Raw genomic sequence first — 25,435 nt, forward strand, 5'->3', positions numbered from 1 at the left:
GGTATTTTCTGTCAATTATGAAAATTTGAAAGCCCGAAAATCCCGGATAATTAATCCTTAGATGTCTCACGTCAAAACAATATAACACAGATTTTCAGTTTAAAGCTAATGAAAATGCATAACTTTTTAGGAATTTTTGATGGTTTTTATTCAATGACTTTTTCATTGCCTGCCAAAAAAGTAAAAGTCTGGAATTTCTGGAACATTGATCTCTAAAGGTCTCTTATATTTCTGGAATTTAAAAATGAAAAAATTTTCCACACCCTACTAAGAACTAATGTATTTTAAGGGTTTCAAATCTAACTGTTTACTGCAGTTTTCGTAGAAAATTATACACAGTTTAATCAAAAATTTTCTTCAAAGATGTCCTTACTATCATATACTATCTATGTACTATGCTATACTATCATCATAGCATAGGCGTCCCTAGGATCAAATTATTCGGGGGGCACCAATAGTATAATTGAAAAAAAAGTTGTAGTAAAAAAAAACACGTTACCAATTTTAAGTATTTATTTATGGATATCAAACAAAAAAAGTATAACGACAACAATAAAAAAAATAGCCTTTTTTTAAATTATAATGAAAATAACAATACATTTACTTGAAAAAATCCGATTTTCATTAAAATTAATTAATAAGAAGAATAAAAATACAGCTTTTTTTAAATTATAACAATAATAATAATTATAAAAAATCTGCCCATCTTAATGTAAATCAATTCTTCTAACACGCATAGCAAATTTTTTGACTAACATAACGAGTCCTACATCTGACATCAGCTCAACTGTCTTTTATCTTTCAATAGCCATCAAAGCCAATCCTGTTAGCCTATCCTCTCCCATTTTACTCCTTAGATAGGTTTTCAGACGTCTGAGTGACGAAAATGATCTTTCAGCCATAGCTGTGGCAATTGGCCAGGAAAGACTAATCTCAAAAAAATTTAGTATGCATGGAAGAGTTTTACTTAAATTATGTATTAAAAATAGACCAGCAAGTTTTCAAAAGAATTCGAAACTTATTAGAGGGGCCCGTGCCCCGCGTAAGGACGCCTATGATTATACTATGTAATTGACTAAGAGGGGGATTATTATTTACAACTTTATAGGGTAGTAGAGTAAATATATACACGTATAAATACATACATGTATATAGCATATCCTATATATACAAAAGGAAAAAGGAAATAGAAAACTCTTTGGAATATATGTCATAAAACGGCGACTCCTTGCAGTCGTCGTAAACAAAATATGAATGAGGACCAAATTATTTAACTTGGAGGTACACCTTAAAATATTTTTTAATAAATTATATTATGAACAAAATGCTATATTAATTAAAATTTACACTAAAAAACAAATGTTATAAAAGTTTAATTCAATCAATAATTTGTCTAACCTCAATCAAATTATTACATACATTGACCCATTGCATGATTTTAATAATTAATTTTTCAATTCAAGGTGCTCGGGCTACTAGTATTATCCTTACAAGTGCCCTGGCCAGGACCTTCAGTGTTTAAAATATCATGTCCTCGTGATAGTGCAAGACTTGTTAGAAAAATAATTACTAGTAAATGGACTCCAGTATTAGCTCGACATGGAGTTACATTACCATTAGAATGTCCTTTCCATGCAGCCCGGGATGTTTATGCTCCTCAAGAGGTAAAATTTTTTAATTTTCTTATGCATATAAACTATTTATATAACATTCATGTATTAACAGTTGCATAACTGTATAAAATATTTAATTTTAATAGGCAGCTAAACAACAACATCGTGCTTCACAATGGACTTGTGGTTTATGTGGTAAATCATTCTTTGAAGAAAAACATTTAGATCAACATTTTGATGCTCGGCATAAAAGTGCAATTAATACAGCCGAAGATGCTGTTTGTTTGGCAGATTACTGTGACATAATGCGATGTGAGGTACTTTTATCAAAGGATGCAGTATCGGCAGGGCTTGTTGAACCATCAGCATTAAATACTGATGTGGAAATTTGGCGTGAAGCAACTGCATATCGAACTGCCTTAGCAGTAACACCCGGGGGCAATTCAAGGGATTTAGCAAAAATATCACCAATTAATCCTGCACACAAGGAAAATGTAGCTACAACAACGGCACCACATCGATTACGTCGGTGTGGTTTACAAGCTCATATCGAAGATACACCACCTAAGAATTCAGAAGGTTTCATTTATTTTATACTATCTAAAACTATTTAAGTACGTGTCTCAAGTTTTTTTAAACCGAATTTTACTCTGAAATAAAAGACCACAACACAAAAATATGTAATTCAATAAATTTTTAGACATATTTGGTGGAGTACCGCGATATCTCATCAGTCGAATAATTAATTGCTTTGATCCTCAGAATAGCTTTGATCCAAGATGACAATATGGATTACATTACTTGTCATGAGTTTGGAAAGTTAGGTTTATTATTAATTACACTCTACGTCCATGGAATCAAGAGATTTCAATAACTTTTATTGCATAAATTAGCATATAATATAGACTTGCTTTGCTAGCAAGGGGGATTTGCATTGCTTCGACTTTGGCTTTACCTTGCAAAAAATAACCTTAAAAAACTGAACTGTACAGATTTTTCCAGTAAGTTTCAAGCAATTTAGCGTCGAATGCAAAAAAACGCATATTTCTAGCATGTCTAGAGATCCCTTAGAATTTGTATAGGTGAATGCGGCAGTGAGTCAATCAGTCAGTGAGCTTCACTTAAAACTTGGTAAAACTCGATTACTCCCACGATTTACTCAAAAGGACCGTGCACAACAACAGCGTAATTGACCCCGATCAAAATAATGACAGGTTTTTCTTTTCACGTTAACAAAAACATTTTCTTTATAAAAAATTGTATAAACGATTTAATGTGTATATCGCCTACATCGAATATTTTAAAAATGGGAACTTTAATTATTTTTTAACAGAAAATCGTTTTGTTACCGTTAATTCGAAAACCAGTATGTAAAGTAAAACCATTTGACCATATTAAGGACATGAACCTTCTATGCTGAGGTATAAGTGTCCGCATCAGGCTGTCTAACTGTCTAAGTGATTGAAAACAATTGAAATTGTTCACTTGGTTGAAAAGAAAAGACAAAAAAATGGAAAACACAAGACAACCTGATGCGCAGTGCAAAGTAGGCAACGACCGTATCGCCCAGATAGGTGCCTTTTTTCCTGCTACCCTATCCACCCTAGTTTTACGTCCCTAATATATATGTTCTTGCATTTGACAGTACTGTCTTATATTACTTTTGTCATTTTTACAAGTTCCTTCCGTAATTTTAATCATTAACAGGCAGTTACGCTGAAAAATCTTAGAGTACTTAAGATCTGAAACCCGTTTTAACAAAATTGCATGCCTCAATTTATAGTTATTAATTAGAACGATTTCAGAATTGTAACTTCAGGATCGTATAAAGTGTCGTATTGCGTCCGACTAGAGCATATAAAAGAAAGTTTATGTGCATTCGAATTATTTTGAGCAGTCAGTACTATACGCCGTAAAGAGTTGTAAAGTTATTTTCGAGCGAATTGTGTAAAATATATTTCAAAAATTTATATTTCTATTTAATTAATATTCTATGAACTTTTAGATCCAACTAATAACACAGAAGAAAAACGTCAATCAACATCGACCACAACCGATTGTGATAAAAGTGATTTAGTAGATTCAACATTACCACCAGTTGATCGTAAACATCAACATTTATCCGAATTAAAAGCAAATTGTAAACCTGAAGAACTGCATAAATTAAAAGTACGTTGTGAGATATTAGTACGTGATTGTATTGCTGGTTTATTGGTACAATTAAGTGTTGAAGATTTTCAACAAATTGAAGAGGATCTTAATCGTGCCGTATGTTGGTTCTTAACATGTGATCGTTACTGGGAAGATCATAATTCATCAGATAATCGAAATTTTCCTTGGGGATTATTATTTTTAACTGTGATGGTTTTGTCACTAGGTGTATGTCTCTGTTATTATGTTGTGTGGGTATTATTTGAGTAAGTTGTTTGTTTATCTATAATATTATTATTATTAATTTTTTTGAATCTATGACAAAAACAAACTAAAATATGATAAAATCATAGAATTAAATATGCGGACTGTTCACTTAACTAAAGCCGTGTTTACATGGTCAAGGAAAATATTTTGACAAAGTTCTTTGATGTTACCAAAGCTTTGATCGAATGCACAAACAACATCGACGTATCATCTTCTAAAACATTTTTAAAATATCAAGGTTGTTGTCTCGCTTTAATAAAATTCAAAAAATATTTTTTAATTTTATTGACAATTTAATACATCTCCTTGATCATGAAAACATGTGTTTCTATTTTTTTTATCTTATGTTTTTAAAGAATCGCATGTGTTTGAATGCATTATTTCTGTTCTTTACTCACTCCAAAATGAATAATTTCATCATTTTGAGTTTTGATAGAAATGCGTAAAAATTATGTATATTTACATTTTTACATGTACAAAATTATGTTCAGTATTATTGAACCAATGACATTAAATTATATGGACTGAGTGGCAAACGATTTTAAGCGTGCCAACATCTGAGGTAATTGCTTAGGTCTAATCCATTGTAGATTCGTAAGAAAAAATGTAAAGTTTTATGTGATAAGTATTTTTCTTAAGTCAAAAAGCGAAAAAGTTAAGTGAAATCACGATGTTTTATGTATAACACATTTTGTGATATGAAAATTTAACATTCAATGTATGTTTTTTTGATAAATGTCCCTATATTCAATGTATATTTTTTTGATAAATGTCCCTAGTTGACCTAAGCAATTACCTCAGGTGTTGGCACGCTTCTCACTGTATGGGAAGATAGGTGCTGCTTAGTCTATGTATATAATAAAGTCAATGTATTGAACACATGCAATTTCTTAAGTAGACTAATACGCATGCGTTTCAGCTTTTTAATCTTTTATTCATACTTGAGTATAACCTGTGACAATACGAATACTTTATGTTCGCCGGGCGGCGATTGAGTTACCAAGAGAATAAAAGATCAATTTTTTTTACTTCTTTATAAAAATTTCTGCTTGTCGAAGCCCACTCGGACTATCCTCCGCATTCCACTGCATATATCTTTAATACATTTTTTGTTATTTTTTGAACATCCTGTAAGAATATGCGGGCAACCCATATATTCCTGCTTTCTCTAGAAGCAGGAATTTTTATGAAAAATGACTTCTTGTGCTAAAATTTATTTTTTGACTTTTGTTCTCTTGTTAGCTCGATTGCCGTAAAATACTGCGTACAACTCCCAATAAAACAAAGCATATAAGAAGCTTTGCATGATATGCGCACAGGCATGGGGCAAATTACATTTTATTTATTGAGATTATTTTGATTTTTTTAATTATTATTTATTTTATTTTTTTCTTTCTAGTTTTTGTTATTCGTCGATCAAAAAAATATTTATGTTTTAGTGGTAAAGCTCCTATTCGCACTTAAAAAAAAAACTTGTGGCACTCAAATTTTCAAAACTGTTAACGTGTTTGGTCAGTGAATGTATGATTCTTACATTACTTTTTAGATGATATATTTGATAATTTTTTAGCGGAGATGATGGCACAAGTGTGGCAAGTACTAGCGGATCAATAACAGCCCCATCATCACCGTCACGACCCACATTGGGAAGCGTTGATCCCCCAACACCACTTCAACCACCTGAAGAGTACAATGAGCACTATATTTATGTAACTTACCCGCCTGAATTAAAACGTCGGATTATGGAAAGGTAATACTAACAATTGTATAATTATAGTTCATTTCACTTACGGTAGATTTTTAGTTAAAAGAATTGTGAACACCGATATAACAACTCCGTTTTATCATGGTATAATAAGAACTTTCACGATACCGTTTACCGTGAAAAAGTATATCGAATAAAAGCCTATCACACAAATTATTACAAAAATATGTCGCGATGTAATAAATGCTGGCTTCTGATTAGTTAACGCCACCCAATGTCGCGTTTTAGGTTACAATGTCACAGCATTTTGATTATTTTAATTTTTGAACTTCCCAGCAAACAACCTTACTGAATATCAGTGTCCACAGTTAAAATCAAAATTCAAAGTTTGAACTAGATAACATTTAGAATTTAAATATTTTTAGAATTAAATGTGACCAATCGATGTTTTTATGACTGAAATCAATCAGGTCACGCTGAATAATGAAACAAAAATTTGACAAATATAACTTACACACACACAAAATTCGTAACACAGGAGCTGCGTTAGCTAAGCGAACTCCCTCAGAAATTGGAAAAAAAACACTTTCTGCCAGGTGGCAGAAAGTGGAACTAAATTTAAATAAACGTTTAACTTCTACTCAAGTACTTAAACGTTATCGATCCAAGTCATTTGCCTAGCTGTTTAATGAAATGACTGACCATATTCGGAACGTTGGTTCAACAGCGCTATTTAGTAAAAAGGCTAGGTTGTTAATTGAATGGCTAATATCCAAATCCATCATGCTTTCAGTTGGTTACTCGATTTGTCACATTATATAATAAGATTTTAAAAAAGGTAGTCAAGAGAAACATACAATAGTTACTTTATAATTAGTACTAAATAATATTTTCTGACCTCCGTGCAGAAAGTGTCAACTTTCGCCCCGCTGTGCAAAACGAAATTGCTGCTTTCTGCCTCCGTCAGAGAGAATAATAGTATACATACCACGGGAGCAAATAATGAATAACTCAAATATCATGTTTGCCACCCGAGGCAAAGTCGAGGTCGACAATAAACATGAGATTTGAGACATTCTTTACTTTTGCTCCCTACATGTGTAATATACTATTATGTTACTCTAAATACACGAAATTTAAGCATTTTTAGTCTCCAAAATGGATATTATTTATTAAACCATAAAATTAGGAAATATTTGTATCTAATGGTATGCAAATTAAATTAAATTAAAAGATGCCAATTATCGCGAAGAATTTCGTGTATTTATAGCGACGTATGGGATGTTAGAAAACTCCGGGAATAGCAGCAGAAAAATACATTTTTCGAAAACTACAAATCTCTAGATTTTACAAAAATTATTCTGCTGCCCCGGTAGTTTTCTAAAATCACTTATCTCATTTAAATTAGCAATTGAATAATAGTATACTTAATTTTATGTTTTGTAGCTGTTACAATAGGACCACAAGACTTTAGCGAAGAACAGTGCCCAAAACAAATAAAATATAGTGATTTATAATTCGATATAGACATCAATTATTATCAGTGTTCATACTAAAGTAGATAATTATTATATAATAATAAATGAAAATTTCAATAAATAAATAAGTTCATTTAATGCTGACATTCTTAAAAAAATAAAATTAGTGTATTTAATATTAAATACCATCAAATCAAATTTTCTAAAATTCAATAATTTTAATACAATTTAATATGTTCATTTTTCTAGATATTTATTTAGACATGCACGGTTACTTTAGTTAATTTTTAATTATATTATTAGCAAATATATCAATATATCATTAGTAGGGACCACAACTGAAACGAAAATTCACGTTAGATATTTAGATATTATTATTAACACTCATTTATAACTCCAGTAAACATAAAGACTTGGCGGCAGGACAGGATTAACTCATGTCGAGGCCCTTAGACAATACAATTGTCGAAGGCCCATATGCCAGGATGCGAACATGAACCGGCACCGGGTATTTTTTTTTGTCTTTGTAAAGCATCTTGGCACACCCCTTTATGTGGTGCCCTTCCATACATATTTATCTTTTTCCGTTTTTTTTTTTTTTAGCCTTCATATATCACCTTTGCGCCCCCTTATGTGGCCCCCTTCCTTACAAATTTGTCTTTAAACTGTTTTTAATCTTCATAAACCAACTTGACGCCCCATTGTGTGCGACCTTTCTCATAAAAATTTGTCTTTTCCCCTTTTTTTAAATCTTCGTAACAGGTTGGCTGATAAGTCCCCGGTCTAACAAAGAAAAACACATTTTTTTGTCAAAATTCGTTTTTATTATTCAACATAGTTCCCTTCAAGAGCGATACAACGATTATAACGACCTTCCAATTTTTTGATACCATTTTGGTAGTACTCCTTCGGTTTTGCCTCAAAATAGGCCTCAGTTTCGGCGATCACCTCTTCATTGCAGCCAAATTTTTTCCCTGCGAGCATCCTTTTGAGGTCTGAGAACAAGAAAAAGTCGCTGGGGGCCAGATCTGGAGAATACGGTGGGTGGGGAAGCAATTCGAAGCCCAATTCATGAATTTTTGCCATCGTTCTCAATGACTTGTGGCGCGGTGCGTTGTCTTGGTGGAACAACACTTTTTTCTTCTTCATATGGGGCCGTTTTGCCGCGATTTCGACCTTCAAACGCTCCAATAACGCCATATAATAGTCACTGTTGATGGTTTTTCCCTTCTCAAGATAATCGATAAAAATTATTCCATGCGCATCCCAAAAAACAGAGGCCATTACTTTGCCAGCGGACTTTTGAGTCTTTCCACGCTTCGGAGACGGTTCACCGGTCGCTGTCCACTCAGCCGACTGTCGATTGGACTCAGGAGTGTAGTGATGGAGCCATGTTTCATCCATTGTCACATATCGACGCAAAAACTCGGGTGTATTACGAGTTAACAGCTGCAAACACCGCTCAGAATCATCAACACGTTGTTGTTTTTGGTCAAATGTGAGCTCGCGCGGCACCCATTTTGCACAGAGCTTCCGCATATCCAAATATTGATGAATGATATGACCAACACGTTCCTTTGATATCTTTAAGGCCTCTGCTATCTCGATCAACTTCATTTTACGGTCATTCAAAATCATTTTGTGGATTTTTTTGATGTTTTCGTCGGTAACCACCTCTTTCGGGCGTCCACTGCGTTCACCGTCCTCCGTGCTCATTTCACCACGCTTGAATTTTGCATACCAATCAATTATTGTTGATTTCCCTGGGGCAGAGTCCGGAAACTCATTATCAAGCCAAGTTTTTGCTTCCACTGTATTTTTTCCCTTCAGAAAACAGTATTTTATCAAAACACGAAATTCCTTTTTTTCCATTTTTTTCACAATAACAAAATTTGCTTCACAAAAGACGCTCTATCTCACAAACTAATTGACTTACAGACGTCAAATTTTGACACGAATCATTTGAAGGTTGGTACTATATAAAAATAATATGCATTTAATACTAGCGACGCCATCTATGTGTCAGACCGGGGACTTATCAGCCAACCTATTAAATCAACTTAGTGCCGTTCTCCTACAAATTTATCCTTTTCTCTTTTGACTTTCCTTTTCTCCGGGGCCTCTATAGGAAGTTGTTTTCAGTCGAAGGAGGGCAGTTGTTAAGTTTCTCTCCAATTCCATATATATAATAAAATTTTGCACCGCATTCATCATTTTTTGAAAAAAATCACTCAAAATAAAAACAGATAGAAAAATTTTATAATAACTGAAGAATGAATATTTAATCATTAAAAAAATTGTAGGCTGGTTTGAGATATAGTCCAGGCTATTTAAATTCCCAGCTGTTCTGGAATTATTGTAAAATACATACACCTGAAACTATTCGGCATTTAAGTACAGTATACTATAAACTTCATCCGCGGTTTTTGTACAGAAATACAAGAAATGGGCTACGGTTTCTACTAACATATCTCCCCGAAAATTTACTACCATTAATGTTTCGAATTCTGGTTCATTTCAGTTATGGTCCCTGATATAATTTTTTTTTTTTTTTTTGTTAACTGTGAAACGAATTTTTTTATCTTTGGACCAGAAAACTATCAAAAAATTTGGGATAGATTTTCAATTTCATAGTTATATTTGCTAATATTGTCTCTATATTATTTAAAGTTATTATATAGTTTGTAGTGCAATTATCTATATAGCTATTATTTTGTGTCCCCAAGTTGGTACTTTTTATAAAAATTCACTTTGGAATTGAAATTTTAAAATAATAAAAAATATTATGTATTACAACATATTATAAGTACATTTATTTAAGGCGAACTCCTTGGATTTATTACCTTAAGTGAAGGATATAGTTTTTGATGTCTGTGTGCATGATCTCATAGGTTATAGTCGTAAGAATTTTCTACAGCTATTCAGTCTCGCCCTCGAAACGCTCATACAATGATGTTGCTTTTTTGCGGTAAAGAACAAGAATCTACTACAAATAATATGTAGGCCCATTTTAAAAAATAAAATTGATTACTGCTTGACTATGAAGGCGTCTAAGTATAAAAAAAAACTAAATTTTCATTCTCCCTCAAAATGAGACGATAATTGTTTTCCCAATTCATTCTCGACTACCTGTATAAGCGTGTTCCCATCCCAAATTATGGAGGGTCATCGATTTCATCATAAGTACCTCCTGCTCTAAATTTCTATGAAATTTCATTGCCTCCTGATATTTCTGAAAAACAGATTTATCTATTTCATTGGGACTTTTATTGGAAATTGAGTTATAACTGTTTATACTATGTGCGCTCATCATTGGGAAACAACTAAAGCTATCAGAATTATGATAAGAAAGAACCTCGGAAATTCATCGAAATTCTAATTTATAAAAATTTAATAGCCGTTTAGTGTATTGTGTTATCCGTTTATATCGATTGTCTGTTTTAAATTTACTAAGCGTGGCATAATTAGACGAATTGAATTATCATTACATAGGAGCGGGGAATGTTTGGTGAGCTCCAAGACCGAAAGTCTCCTCAAGGAGCAAGGACACTGTGTGTTGTATATAGATGTTTATAGTTTTAAAATTATATTGAAAACTATTTTTTAAGAATGTTAGAATCGTCCAACGGAGCAGGCCCACAACTGCTAATTTTCTATAATTTTTTAAGGATTCTGTAGTCTTGGAAAGGTAATAACATTTTATGTGAATTACTTTTTGTCGTCGTTGTAAATTGATTGTTTTAATGGTCAAAACATAAAAAAAAAGGAAAAAGTAAGTAAATTAATCAATCAGCCGAGTATTTCACCGTTCTGTCAAAACTTAAGACATAAGACATATGATTCAAATTGCTTACGTTTTTTATATGTGACAGTAGTCTTAACATCTGCATTTTATTAACCGTAATTAATACTGACAGATCTTCTTTTTCTAATACTGACAGATCTTCTTTTTCATATTACCAACAGAAGTTAAAAGTATTATAAGTAAGAAAAGAGTGCTACTATTTCAAGAATTATTAAAAAACAGTGAAAATATTACATTGCGGAAAACATGCAAGAAATAGTAAAAAAATCCATAATTACATCTTCAAAGCTTAGTATTTTGTTATTTGAATAAATAATTCAAAAAAATATCAATAAAACAACAATTTTCGTAAGAAATATTTTTATTTTAGTATTTGTTATTCCTTTATTCGTCCTTTACATATAAACTTCAATGACATGGATCATTTGGCCAGTAAATTCTTTCCAACAGTTTTATATATTTTGTTCCAACAATTCAAGTGAGTTTTAGTAAAAAAACAAAGTTCCAAATAAAATATTCACAATTGTTTTTGTTTTAAATGTTCATGATAAAAACAACTCACATTAACAGTTCATTGCACAAATTAGATGGTGTATGTCAAAAATGTTCTTGAATTTCAAATAGTTCCAATTTGATTTTAAAAATTTTTTCAACTGTGTTGCAGTTTTTTACAAAATTGGTGTTTAGCCTCAAATTTTGAGTTATATTATTTATTTTTCATAATTTTAACATCTTCTGGATTTATAAATTTTTGGTTCATTACATCAGTGTATCTCATAGGAATCAAAACAATTCAGCGCGAATCAATCAATCGGTGTGGCAGAATCGAACAGCGGTCTCCTTGTCTGACCAAAGAATAGCAATAACAAGTTTAATTCTCATTTTATAATTAAATAGACTATTTTCATCGCGAATACCTAGAAATATAATTGTCATTCTCACCAAAAACAAACATACATCACACTTACAAAAAAGTTACACTCATTCAGGATTTAGGGATGGCTAGGAAAGAAAAGTAAACATATTAATATATATATACAAGGAAAATTTAAGCATTTGGGAACAAGTAAATGAAAACTTAAATACAAATATCTACATGAAAAACCAAGTCAAATTAATTTAAATAAAAAATAATGAAAACTAAATTTCAATGTCAAGTCTAAATACTTTTTAAAAAAGAAATGAAAATTTAAGGAAATTTTATGTTTCCGTGTTAATGAAAATTATGAAAATTAAAATATAAATTCAATAAACTCACTCACACAACATTCATACAACACAAACATAAATAAAAATTTGTATCCTAGCTAATTTTTCTAACCGTGTCTAACGCGATGTAGACAAAGTGAAAAGCTGCGTCAGTATATTTTTAATACGATGATGTGTTGTCACAACTCATTTCCCTTGGGTTAAATGATTTTTTTTAATATTTATTTATTGCTTTCTTCTCCATTTCCTTTGTATGATCATTTGATTTGCATTTTTGAAAGCTTTAATGAACTTTACCAAAATCGTCAATTATATCGACTACGACCCCCATCTCGGCTACGGCCACCACCAGGTGCACGACGCATTCGTTCTACACGTCGTATTTCAGCTAAACGACGTTCATGTTCCGCCATATGCTTTCGTCTCTGTTCTTCTTTAATAACAATCTAGATAGATTAAAGTTTCTTATTAATAAAATGAAGTTTTTCCATTAGTTTTATTAGAGGTCAATTTTTTAGTAATTTTTAGAAATTCCATAAATGTTCAAATTATTGGGCGTGTTTAAAAATTTAAGAAACTAAAATAACTCCTGAGCCACTTATTCGAAAAATATTTTAAACAACGTATCTTATTCGAAAGTTCAGTACAAATATCGTAAATTAAAATTTACGGTTTTCACCTAAGAGATTAAAATAAGAACTAATATCAGTTATTTTATTGGTATTTTTGTAAAAAGAATCGCGATTGTTTTCAATCACTTAGAAAGCTTCAAGTATGCAACGACCGATGACTAGACCCCGGCCATATAATCGGCTTAAATTCAGCCACGGATGCTTATAGCCCGGTATAGGAGGTTTCATGTCCTTAATATATATGTTCTTGGTTTACACCCTCCTCCTAATAGTTTACACCCTCCACGAATAGTAATTATAAATCAAATAAATTCGATAAAAATAATATTTACTTGGCAATAAGCACAATTTAATTTGGGAACCATAACATGTGCTGAGATATTAACTTAAATTCTAGTAATCGAGTATAGATATATGTCGTATTTAAACTTACCATTTCAGCAGAAAGAGGTAACCAATAAATACAAGGCGTAGCTTTTGTCTTTCTAAACAAATCATCTAATAATTTTGACGGAACATCTTCCTTTTTGCGGACTTTACGATCTATAAAAATAGTACATTAATTTTAGTTAGGGTTTCAACCACTAAACATTTTGTGAGTATTATGTAAAGAGGAAAATACCTGGTGTTGCATTTCTGGATGGTGGAGATTGTTGCCGCCGTTTTATAGGTGGTGGTGAAGGTGAACGTTCTGGTCCTTGTTTACCAACGTCCCATTCTCTAACACCACGTTGTTCACGTCGTAATCTTTCTCGCTCTCTTACTTCTCGCCAATCAACAGGTTCTTCTTTTGGCTTAGCCTAAATAATAAATTTATTACATTTTTTGAGAATATTATTTGAAATTTACAAAATGGCCACTATTGACTTTTCCATAGATATAATGTATATGAATTCTTAGTTCGAAATAATTTTCTATGAAATTATTTATTGAAATTATGATTTCTAAATCACTTGATTTAAAAGTTTAAGGATAGGGCGCAATTTTTTATGCTTAACTAAGCTACCGTAACACCTAACCATTCGAAATAATCGAATTCGAGTCTTTATCAAATACTACCGTTATTTTTCCAGATTTCTAAAACACATGGTTTAAGATACCTATCAGAATTAAATTGTAGATGACAAAGTTATAAGGCTTTTAAGATTTATGGGAAAAAAAGACACGACTCTCCATATGGCAGCGTGAAAAGAGTTCAAGATAAATGTGAAAAATACGATATCTATGTAGTTTGAAGTCGTAAAAATTTACGTAAAAAAATGGCCATCCTTTTTAATAATTAAGAAATTACCTCGGGGGTCGCAGGCACTTCGGTTTTAATTTCATGTTTAATTTCGGTTGGTGCTCTTGCTTTTTCCATAGCTTCTTCAGTACCAAAATCAACATCAAGGCGACGACCATTTGCAACTGGCCAATGTACACCATGAAGTGCGTTTCTAGTTTCAACAGATTGTCTGAAATAATTCAAGTTGTAATTAACAAAAAAAGTATTTAATAATAAGAAGCATCTATTGAAAGGAAAATATGACTTGAGTGATGGAGCTCGACTATTCGCGATTTTTTACTTATTCAAAATAAGGTAAAAAAAATCATTTTAAAATTTGAATGCTAATTACTCATAAACATGAGCATTTAGCGACTTCGACCCAAAATCATAAAAATATATGTTACTGTTAGAAATTTATTTCCCTACTATTTGTTTGAATTCTTATAAAATTTAACTTGGTCAAAGAGTTTATCTTATTTTGGTTTTATTTTAAAAATAATAAAAACTTAAATTATATAAATTAAAAATAATTATAAGTTTCAATATGCTCTTTGATTTAAGAAATTTGCAAAACTACTTACTCTAAAGTCTCATAGTGCACATAGCACTCTGATTTAATTTTATTAATCCAAAAACCATTTTCCTTAATTGTTCCCGTTCGGGACAATAATTCTTTTAATTGATTCAATGTAAATGGTCTCACCAAATTTTTAATATACAAAATAGCAGATGGCTCATTTTTCGCAGGACTAGGTGGTCGATGTAAATTACTTGATTCATCACCAACAATTGATATTTTCCGATTAGCTAACATTGGATTCGTTGTAATTGGTGGTGTGGTTACAACAGTTGGCGCCGTCGTAAATTCTTTAACTGTTTGTATTGTAATTTTCTTATCTTCAAATGGTTTTTTCTTTGATTTACGTAAAGCATTTGTGTCATCATCGTTATGATTTCGAATGTCATCCTCTAAACGAATTTCATCTAGAGATAATACTTTTAAATCGGGGCATATTTCACGTACATTTTCTGATGTTAAACGTGATTTAGTTTGAATATACTCGCTGATCGATTCTTTTAATTTCAGTTTTTTACGTGTGGGATCCGCTACATATGTCGATTGTTCTTCCGTAGGCTCTGATTCATATGTTGATGGTACTTGATTTACAACAGATACAACAGAACTTCGAACTGGTGATCTATCGTCATCACCGCTACTATCATTTGTTTCACGTGAAATCTATCAAAAAAATATTCATAATAATGAAAATTGAATTAATTTTGTTCTTAATAGAAAGAAGACATTTTCTTAATTCCGTAAACAATTTTGTAACTAGATCTGTAAGACACTACAATAAATCGCGGTAAGCATTTCCGGACAACGATAAAAGCTAACTTGATTTCAATTATTAGAAGAGATTTTTATACAAAAAAATCTCAAACCCAATGATTTGAACTAGTAGCCCACTTGATTTTAAAAAAAATTGTGATTGTTTAAATTGGTTGATAGCTGAGTTTAATCGAGGAAATAAGACAATTTTCGATATACGCTCATAAAGTAGAACAGAAGTTCTTCCGGATACCATATTCTAAACACTTTTTGATTCTTGGTATTTTTGATTAAACTCATTCATCAAACATTCTCCACCAGCTCGCATAAAAATTTACTGACGCGAAATTTTTTTCCTGAGTCTACTTTTTCGGATTTATTTCCTTGTTTAGTTTGTAAAAATCAATTTTAATATATTTGTTATAAAAATTTATTTCTTTTACTTTTAAAAGGATCCGCAAAAATTAAATGCAAAAAGCCTTTCTGTCAAATTCTTCCTTCCTTCGTCCTTAACATACTGATCAAAAGAGTCAATGAGCTCAACGTTTTTAAATGAACAGTTTTTGAAATAATTGGAGGTTGAAACTTACACAATAATACATGCCTATGAGGGCGTATGTCTAGGGGCCGTTCATAAAATACGTCACGCTAAAATTAGGATTTTGAGACCCCCCCCCCAGTTGTCCCACTGTGTCACACTTTATGTGATTCCTCTATAAATATTATTTCACAAAAACTGAGCCCCCCTCCCCCTAAAAATAGCAAATTTTGATTAATAGTACACAAATTTTTATATTAAAAAATATAAATCTTTTTTTTCCAATAAAATTTAAATAAATTAACAAAACTCTTTTATAATAAAAATAGTGTTTTCTATTTATCAGAAGTCCGAGGATTCTGTAAATTCTCCGATATGTCTAAGTAACCTAAGTAACGCTTAAACCCTCTGGAGGAGTAGTTCGAAAACTCAAATGGCGAGTTCGAAAAATGTGTATAGAACTGAGATTTTATTTATGTATCTGTATTCTTTGGCAACGCCATTAAAAACAAGTCAAAACGATACAGTATAATAGAGTCGCACTACAAAGCTAGCACTTCTAATGGAAAATAAACATATATAAATATATTAAGTTACAATTTAATGTCATAATAAAATTTTTTAAATTTAGCTATCTGCACATTAGCTATTAGCACATTATCTTAGACCCCCTGTCCCTCCTTATCACATCTTGTCACACTCAGCAGAACCCCTCCCTCCCCTTGAGTGCGAACGTACTTTATGAACGGCCCCCTACCGTAATATTCGTTTGGTTAAGAAAAAAAAGCTAATTTTAGTTTTTTTAAGATATGGCTTAAAATTTTTTATGTCTAATTGAATTCGAATGTGACCTAATGTTACAACGAAAAAATATTTGATAAAGAAATCATTATAATACTTAATTACTTTACTTACTTCGGCATTTTTTTCGTTGTTTTCATTTACTTGATTTTCATTATTGATACTTTCACGATTTTCATTTACTTGTGGTGATTTTTCACACTGTTCGTTAATTGATTTTTCTTCGTCAACTTCCATTTTTTCTGGTGAAAATTCTTTTTGTGGTTTTTCTAAATTCTCTTGTACCGAATCAACAGATTTTTTTTCCTGTACACTCTCTTCTACTTCCATTTGTTTTGATTCATCTAAGTTAGATGTTTCAGCCTTTTTAAATGGTGGTTCTGGTGTATGTGATTTCTCAGGTTCTTGATTTTCTGATTCTACAGTAGCTTCTTTTATAATTTCTTGTTTGGTAGCTTCTTCTTTTTCAATTTCAGTTTTTTCTTCAGATTTTGTTTCTGATGATTCAGAAACTTCAGATGTTTCTTGTTTCGATTTTTCTGCGCTTTCATCTTCTTTTAATTGTACCGGATCTGTATCCACGGTTTCAACGATGTCTGTTACAGCTTTTTCTTGATCAATTACTTCGGTTTTTTTAATATTTTCATGCTGAATTGGTTCTGGAGTTAAAGATTTTTCAGGTTCATCCTCTGTGGTTTGTTCAGCTTGACAATTATCTTCAACTTTAGAATCATCTTCAGCATGAGGTTTTTCTTCAACCTGGGGATGATTTTCAACAGTGGAAGTTTCCTCAACAGGCGAATTGTCTTCAGCCTGAGAACTCTCCTCTACACGAGAATTATCTTCAACATGGGAACTAGCATCAACATGAGAATTATCTTCAACACTTTCAACTTTTGTATTTTCTTCAATGGTAGCGTCTTCAACAGCTTCTTCAATAACAGTTGTACTTTCCGGTCCATTATGATGACTTGTATTGTCATCTTCACTGATCGATTTTTGTAGAATACCAGTTGTACCTACTGTTTCTTCATTTAACTCACCTGGGGGTGGGGTTCCAGCAGTGTCTTCTTTATCGCATAATTTACTGTTTTCGTCAATATCAGTACTACTTACCTGTTGTGAATCCGAACTATTTTGTTCGTCCTTAACCATTTGATGAATTTTATTAAATTTATCCTCAGATGATGATTCTACGATTTCTTCATCATTATCTTGATGTCGACGTTTTCTAGATGATTTTGACTTAACTTTACCTTCACTGGAATCTTCATCAGTAATCGATGAAGTCCCACCGCGATGTTTACGATGCCGTCTTGGTGATTTTTCAGCACGCTCAGGAGTTGAAGATGGTCTTTGTAAACAAATTTTTAATTTTTGTATTTCACTACCAGGGGGTGTTTCAGCTGACTTCACTTGCCATACTGGCTGTTCTTCTTGTTTTTCTTCTTCTGAATTCGAATTACTTGTTTCTTTTGAACCAACATTAGATTCGATTAATGGTGTAGAATCAACTTCATTTTCACTTGTGGGTTTCTTTTCACGTTCTGGTGAAGGTGATGCTGATTTTTGCCGGCGTCTACGAAGCGTTAATCGTGATGGACGTTCGGGTGTTTTTTTCTCAGGAGACGTTTTTGATTTACGATCACTTTTACGTCTCATCTTTAAATGTTTTTTTTTTAAACAATTAATATTACACTTTTAAAATACGTTTAGTATTTTTAATGAAAAATTTCAATCACATTAATTATTTAATCAAAAATTAATAAGAACTCATTTTAACAGTAAATAAAATGTATCACACGGACGCCATAACGTTTTACCGGAAAAAGAAATGAACTCGATAATTTAAAGCGCGAATATTTAAAAAAAAATTCTAATTGTTTTGTAAATAATTTATTAGTATTATATAAAAATTTTTAAAACTAAAATTAATAAAAAATAAATTATTTTATCGCTCTTTATTGGGTTTTAGCATTAATTTTATGACATGACAATTCATAAATATTTCATTTATAGTAAAACGTATAGTACCTAATTTTATACACTTTGAAAGATGGTCATAATTATCGCATTTCAAAATAATGACTAAATTGTGGATTCAATTGATTAGAAAATGAGTCGATATAAATCGTCATTAAATTTAATTCAAGAGCGTTCATTCGTTGCTTGGACCAGGTAAAATTTTAAAATAAATACTCGAACTATAACCTGTACAAATTTTCAAATTTATACGTGGAATTTTAGGGCTGAAAAGAAACGATGGCTTCTAACTTTAATGATAGGAACAGCTGCAGCGTATGCAACACGTACATCGTTACCAATTTTATTACCGGCGATCAGCAAAGAACGACATTGGAGCAAAAAAGAATCGGGTGCTTTATTATCAGCCTTTTTTTGGGGTTACACGTTAACACAAGTAGCTGGTGGATACTTGAGTGATAGAATAGGTGGTCTTAGAGTAATATTTATCTCGGCTATTGGATGGTCGTTATTGACTTTCACAATGCCCTTTAGTATTAGGTTTATAGAAGATCCCGATCAATCGGTACAGTTTATTGTGCTGATACGAATCTTGAATGGTGCATTTCAAGGTGTTCATTTTCCAAGTATGATTAGTTTAACTAGTCAAAAATTACCTGAAATGGAAAGATCATCATTTTTTAGTGCTGTTACTGCAGGATCGGCGATTGGTACATTAGTTAGTGGTACTTTAGGCTCTTATTTTTTAGAAACGTTTGGATGGCCTATTGTTTTTTATATGCTAGGATCATTAGCATTTTTATGGGCTTTACTTTTGCGGTAGGTAGTTTTATCAATGATAATTCAATGTAATAAATCTATATCTAATCGGAAAAGGACCCTTAACTCTGATTAAGACGCCACATATCTCAATTGTTGGAATTTTCTCAAACAACCACTCTACCCTAGTCAAATAATTTACATTCACATTTACTTCGCTGAATAAAAATTTAACCCGATCATCTTAGTCAAAATAAGTAATCAATCTCGGAATCTAACGGAATAAGCTAATTTTTTGTACAAACCTTTATTTTGATAGTACACATGTTGTTTCAAAAGTCACAAATGATAACGTGTTTGTGTCGTTAGATATTCAAGGTCAAAGGTATCGAAAATCTGTTTTTTGTTAATATCTCGTTTCTTTTGCGTTCAATCGTGTTAGCATTTATTATAAACTAGCTGTGAACTACCCGCTTTGCTGGGCAACATCCCCACTTGCACCCCTCCCTCCACATTTCCTTGCGTGGGATAACAGTTTTGTAATGTACACGTCATGCTCTTTTATTTGATACCCCACTTAGATATATTTGTAAATATTCGATAATTCCTTCCCACTTTCTCGCTACACCTTTCTACCCTCCGAAGGTTAAAAGTAGATAAAACCAATAGATCTTTGAAGCTGGTTGTATATCGTGTCAATATTTGAGCTTAATCGATGCACAACTTTTTTAGTTTTTGAAGCATATCCTTTCAACCCCTATTTCAACCCCTTACTCTACTATAATATGGATGTATTATACATAAAAACCTTCCTCTTGAATCACTCTATCTAATAAAAAAAACCGCATCAAAATCCGTTGCGTAGTTTCAAAGATTTAAGCATACAAAGGGTTTTTGAAGCATATCCCTTTCAACCCCTATTTCAACCCCTTACTCTACTATAATATGGATGTATTATACATAAAAACCTTCCTCTTGAATCACTCTATCTATTAAAAAAAACCGCATCAAAATCCGTTGCGTAGTTTCAAAGATTTAAGCGTACAAAGGGACATAGGGACAGAAAAAGCGACTTTGTTTTATAATATGTTAAAGTTGTAGAGGATAAAATTTTCTACAAATTTTGCCTGAAACTTTTTTTTTGTATGTTGAACCGTTTTTGAAATAGAGGACGCAGAAGGTGTTGCGCTAAGCTTAACGTACTTTAGTTCTGGGTCAATATTTACAAATGTAAGGTATTAAATAATCGTTTAAGTAATATTTAATGAATAATTATGGACAAAAACCGCATAATAGACTGAGATTCACGATTGACCCTATCTATTATACAATTTTTTCACTTAATTATCGATTAAATATTACTTAAATAGTTTTTTAATACTATATATTTATAAATATTGACCCTGCACTAAGGTACGTATAGCTTCGTGCTCCATCTTCTGCTCTCTCTGTTTCAAAAACGGTCCAACGTATAAAAAACGCCTTCGGACAAACATTATCTCAGCGATATGTACATTAGTGCAGGGTCAATATTTATAAATATAAGGTATTAAATAATTATTTAATTAGTATTTAATGAATAATTAAGGAAAAAAACCGCATAATAGACTAGGTTTCACGATTGACCCTGTCTATTATGCGGTTTTTTCACTTAATTATTCATTAAATACTAATTAAATAATTATTTAATATCTTTTATTTATAAATATTGACCCTGCACTAAGGTACGTATCGCTGAGATGATGTATGTCTGAAAGCTTTTTTTATACGTTGGACCGTTTTTGAAATAGAGGGTGTATACGTACCTTAGTGCAGGGTCAATATTTATAAATATATGGTATTAAAAAACTATTTAAGTAATATTTAATCGATAATTATAAGTGAAAAAATTGTATAATAGATAAGGTCAATCGTGAATCTCAGTCTATTAGGTGGTTTTTGTCCATAATTATTCATTAAATATTACTTAAACGATTATTTAATACCTTATATATTTGTAAATATTGACCCAGAACTAAAGTACGTTAAGCTTAACGCAACACCTTCTGCGTCCTCTATTTCAAAAACGGTTCAACATACAAAAAAGTGTTTCAGGCCAAACTTGTAGTAAATTTTATCCTCTACAACTTTTATAATAAATGCTAACACGATTGAACGCAAAAGAAACGAGATATTAACAAAAAACTGAATTTCGATACCTTTGACCTTGAATATCTAACGACACAAACGCGTTATCATTTGTGATTTTTGAGACAACATTTGTACTATCAAAATAAAGGTTTGTACAAAAAATTAGCTTATTCCGTTAGATTCCGAGGTGAAACCCTAGGATGATTGGAGTAATTTGAGTAATTTTTTTTGTTAAACGCCATTATGATTTTTACACATTTTAGAGTAAAACTAGGACTAAACAAAGTATTTCAACGGTAGATAAGTAATTCGCTGCAAATTCAAGGTACAGTGACTAAACCATGCGGCATTAAAAATGTCGTTTCATTTTGAATAAGTGATGTTTAGATTTAAAAAAAAATCAAATCGCCAATCGAATACTTCTTAAAGTAAACGTATAACTCTTGCTTGAAGGAATCTGGGTGGTATCTTGATCGGAGTAAATGAACTTTTTTCTAGTTAGATATCTATATATGAATTGATGTTGGTTAATATGGTATCAATATTGTTATTTTTATTCAGGTTTCAAATGTTGAAGTCTGATTATAAAGAGAGTCCAATTATTCCAGAAAAACAAAATCGTAATGTACCATGGTTACGATTACTCTGGTGTCAACCATTTTGGGCTTGTGTTACAGCACATGCATGCCAAATGAATTGTTTTTTTGTGATGATGTCTTGGTTGCCAACATACTTTCACGATAATTTTCCTGATCAAAAACGTTGGGTCGTTAATATGGTTAGTATGAATTATGAAATTGTTATAAAACAGTATTTTAGATCAAAATAGCCTTAAGAACCCAATAATCGAGAACGCGTTACAAATTTAATCCATTCTAATACAGTTTTTGAGTATTGAACTGGATTCACTTAAGGTAGATTCAGAGAAAAAGGGCGTGAATTCGGCATTTAAATCCAGTTCAATCAATTCTTCTGGTTAATGACCTTGAAAAGAGTTAAAACGTATTGAATTATTAAAAATAATTTTGCAATAGATGAAAATCCAAAAAACTGGATGATCTTATGATTTCTTTTTCATTGGTTTTATCACCATTTCTTATTTTTTTCTAAATAGTCCTCACCATTCTTAATTTGCGCCACCACGAACGCTAGTGTCTAATCAAAAAATTCATACAAGCTCTCTATATTAGATTATTAAAACATTTGTGTTAATTTCTAGGTGCCATGGTTGTTTTTAATGCCATGTACATTTATTGCTAAGGCAATAAGTGAACGATTATTAAGATCCGGTAAAAGTACAACGGAAACACGAAAAATAATAGAATCTATATGTTTTATAGCCCAAATATCAGGTCTAGCTGGATTAGCCGGATCACATGGAAGTTTTGGAGCTGCATTATTTTGCTCTGGATTAATAATTGGTGCTGCCGGTTTTCATAATACATCTGTTGCTGTAAATGCACAAGATTTAGCACCAAGACATGCTGGAAGTGCTTTTGGTTTGGTAAATACATTAGGTGCAATACCTGGATTTTTAGGAGTATTATTTGCCGGTCATTTGTTACATGCGTATCATTCATGGCCGGTGTTGTTTCGACTTACCGCCGGTATTGATTTAATTGGTTGGGCTGTGTTTGTACTCTATGGGAGTGCTGAATCTGTCATTTGAGAAGTATTATTAATTATATTTGTAAACTAATCTTTTTAAAATGACCCCTTAGAATTTTTTGCTAGCAAATTATACTCATTTGCTATCGAGTTTATTATAAAAGATAATACATGGTAAGTGGAGAAGAATATACTAAATTCGAGAAGCATGTTGGACACATGAAAATGATATTCAATTTAAATAGAGGAAAAATGGTTGGGATTCGTTTTTACATAGAAATAAAATTATAAGAAATTTTGAATTGTTTATAGTTAAAAACTTTATACGTGGAAATTCAAAGGTGAATTTTGAATTGTTTTTAATTATTTTTATGTGTACGATATATTCCTTGAGTTTTAAGTTTTATTCATTCCTTATACCCAAATATACATTCCTAAATTTTAGAAACCAACACTTGCAAAAATGCAAGTTAGCTATACAAAAACATATAAAATAATTTTTAGGGGGTCATCTTTTTCCTATGGTAAAAATTTTTACAATGATAAATTTAAGATGGCACACTAAGCTAAAATATAATTTAAATTTTTTAACGAAGAAATTATTTTAAGATTTATTGACCATTCAATAACTTAACTTCTTTTAAAATATTAAAATTGAAAATCGTAATTTTTAAACTCTATATCACGTGACCTAAAACGCCTGCTGTGATGTCATATCGGTGTGTACCATAGACCTTCAGTTAGTTCAGTGTAGACAGCTGGGTATAATATAGCCATAGATAATAAATATTTATATTCATTATAATCAGTTATCTATGAATATATTTGTCAAACTTATCTGTGTTATTTTGTATAATGATACCGATATTACGTCACCAAGTTGGATGCCCGCGTTTTTGACAGTTTGAAAAAGGTTTAAAATTTAATTGGTTTTTGGCAAGAAAGCGTGTGTATTTTTCCGAAATAAATTTTTGGTGGCTTTTTATTAGCAAAATCAACATTTTGAAATACTTTTTCAAATATAGTAGAATACCCTATTATTAAGAAGCGTGTTTCCTTGAGCGAGTCTATTGGTTTAAATCTTAAAATTTTATTTTCAAATACCTAGTTAACTGTATGAATTTGAGTTTGGTGAAATAATTTAAGATTTTAATTGTATAGGTATATTCGATGAAAAATATTTTATACTTTAAACATTAGCACAATGGCCATTCTTTTAATGTCCACAAAAAAGAAATAAATAATGTTAAAGTAAGTAATCCTATCAATAATTTATTTGTGAGTAATTATATTTTTAATTGGGAATCCCAAGATGGGATTTTCACCAATCGGCTCAAAATAAAGTCAAATTAGCAGAATACTTTGAAAAATTTCATTACCCACATCAAACCCCTCTCGGAAAATGGAAAAAATCCCCCAAAGTAATTCTTTTACCGTAGGTTTCAAGAAATTCTTCGTGTAATGCCGAAAACCACATTTTTCTATCATATCTAAAAGTTTTTTAGAATTTGTATAGGTCAATTAGTGAGTGAGTCAGCTTCAGTTATTGCACTCACAGTCCTCGATCTGCCAAACGGTTAAGCGCATGAAAAAATGTTTCAAATTAAATTGGTCACAAATTTTATGCTCTACAATTTTTGTAAAAGATGTTAATATTATTGGAGCAACAGAAACCGAGATGATGACGAAAAACTGATTTTTTTTACCTTTGACCTTAAATAAATTACGACGCAAAAAATATCGAAGTCCCATTTCTGGTTTATAGCATATAAACCCTCTGGTTTTTCCATGACCTTTACCTTTACCGTATTTTTACGATTACAGCACTGCGAAAATCTAACTGTGTTCTTAAGAGATTTTTATCCGTTCTATGTATCATTTCAGTTTGAACTGATTGGGCTTTTACTTTTAAGAATAAAATATCTTTTATCTGTATTCCTTTCGTTTATTTTAAAAATCTTTGGGTGAGACTGAGCAATCTTTAATATACTATAAACTTTTTAAAAATATATATTTTATTTATGTATAGCAATAGTATTTATATACCTAATTTATTATGAAGATTAAAATATAAAAACTTGTGCAATTTTGATTTTATAAAATAAACAGCTGAAATATCCGCGGTTTTCCGGGTGTGAATTATAGATCATAAAATGTTG

General features: G+C 31.4%; 3 protein-coding genes across 5 annotated transcripts; 2 read left to right on the forward strand and 1 right to left on the reverse strand.

Annotated features, from left to right (window-relative positions):
- The first annotated feature begins 1,189 nt into the window (after positions 1-1,189).
- LOC123298793 lies at positions 1,190-7,339 on the forward strand. 2 transcript variants are annotated; one of them, XM_044880893.1, is made up of 6 exons: positions 1,190-1,281; positions 1,464-1,664; positions 1,760-2,192; positions 3,619-4,030; positions 5,602-5,781; positions 7,183-7,339. In XM_044880893.1, exons 1-6 carry the CDS (start codon positions 1,255-1,257, stop codon positions 7,208-7,210), a joined length of 1,281 nt encoding a protein of 426 aa, XP_044736828.1. In that variant the 5' UTR covers positions 1,190-1,254; the 3' UTR covers positions 7,211-7,339. The 2 variants fall into 2 exon arrangements, 1 of the variants encoding a protein (XP_044736828.1); XR_006535287.1 differs by lacking the exon at positions 7,183-7,339 and adding an exon at positions 5,431-5,542 and having other exon boundaries at positions 5,602-5,716.
- A 4,023-nt stretch (positions 7,340-11,362) lies between these two features.
- On the reverse strand, positions 11,363-18,610 carry LOC123305018 (apoptotic chromatin condensation inducer in the nucleus-like). 2 transcript variants are annotated; one of them, XM_044886615.1, is made up of 7 exons: positions 16,911-18,610; positions 14,709-15,367; positions 14,152-14,314; positions 13,483-13,660; positions 13,294-13,403; positions 12,341-12,674; positions 11,363-11,864 (listed from the first exon to the last, which is right to left on the reverse strand). In XM_044886615.1, exons 1-6 carry the CDS (start codon positions 18,456-18,458, stop codon positions 12,534-12,536), a joined length of 2,799 nt encoding a protein of 932 aa, XP_044742550.1. In that variant the 5' UTR covers positions 18,459-18,610; the 3' UTR covers positions 11,363-11,864; positions 12,341-12,533. The 2 variants fall into 2 exon arrangements, with proteins under 2 accessions (XP_044742550.1, XP_044742549.1); XM_044886614.1 differs by having other exon boundaries at positions 11,363-11,936.
- Positions 18,611-18,832: 222 nt separating this feature from the next.
- LOC123305139 (solute carrier family 17 member 9) lies at positions 18,833-23,662 on the forward strand. The gene is made up of 4 exons (XM_044886766.1): positions 18,833-18,974; positions 19,044-19,598; positions 22,230-22,446; positions 22,888-23,662. Exons 1-4 carry the CDS (start codon positions 18,913-18,915, stop codon positions 23,335-23,337), a joined length of 1,284 nt encoding a protein of 427 aa, XP_044742701.1. The 5' UTR covers positions 18,833-18,912; the 3' UTR covers positions 23,338-23,662.
- Positions 23,663-25,435: the final 1,773 nt, after the last annotated feature.

The sequence above is a fragment of the Chrysoperla carnea genome, chromosome 1, assembly GCF_905475395.1.
Source record: "Chrysoperla carnea chromosome 1, inChrCarn1.1, whole genome shotgun sequence".
Taxonomy (NCBI): Eukaryota; Metazoa; Arthropoda; class Insecta; order Neuroptera; family Chrysopidae; genus Chrysoperla; species Chrysoperla carnea.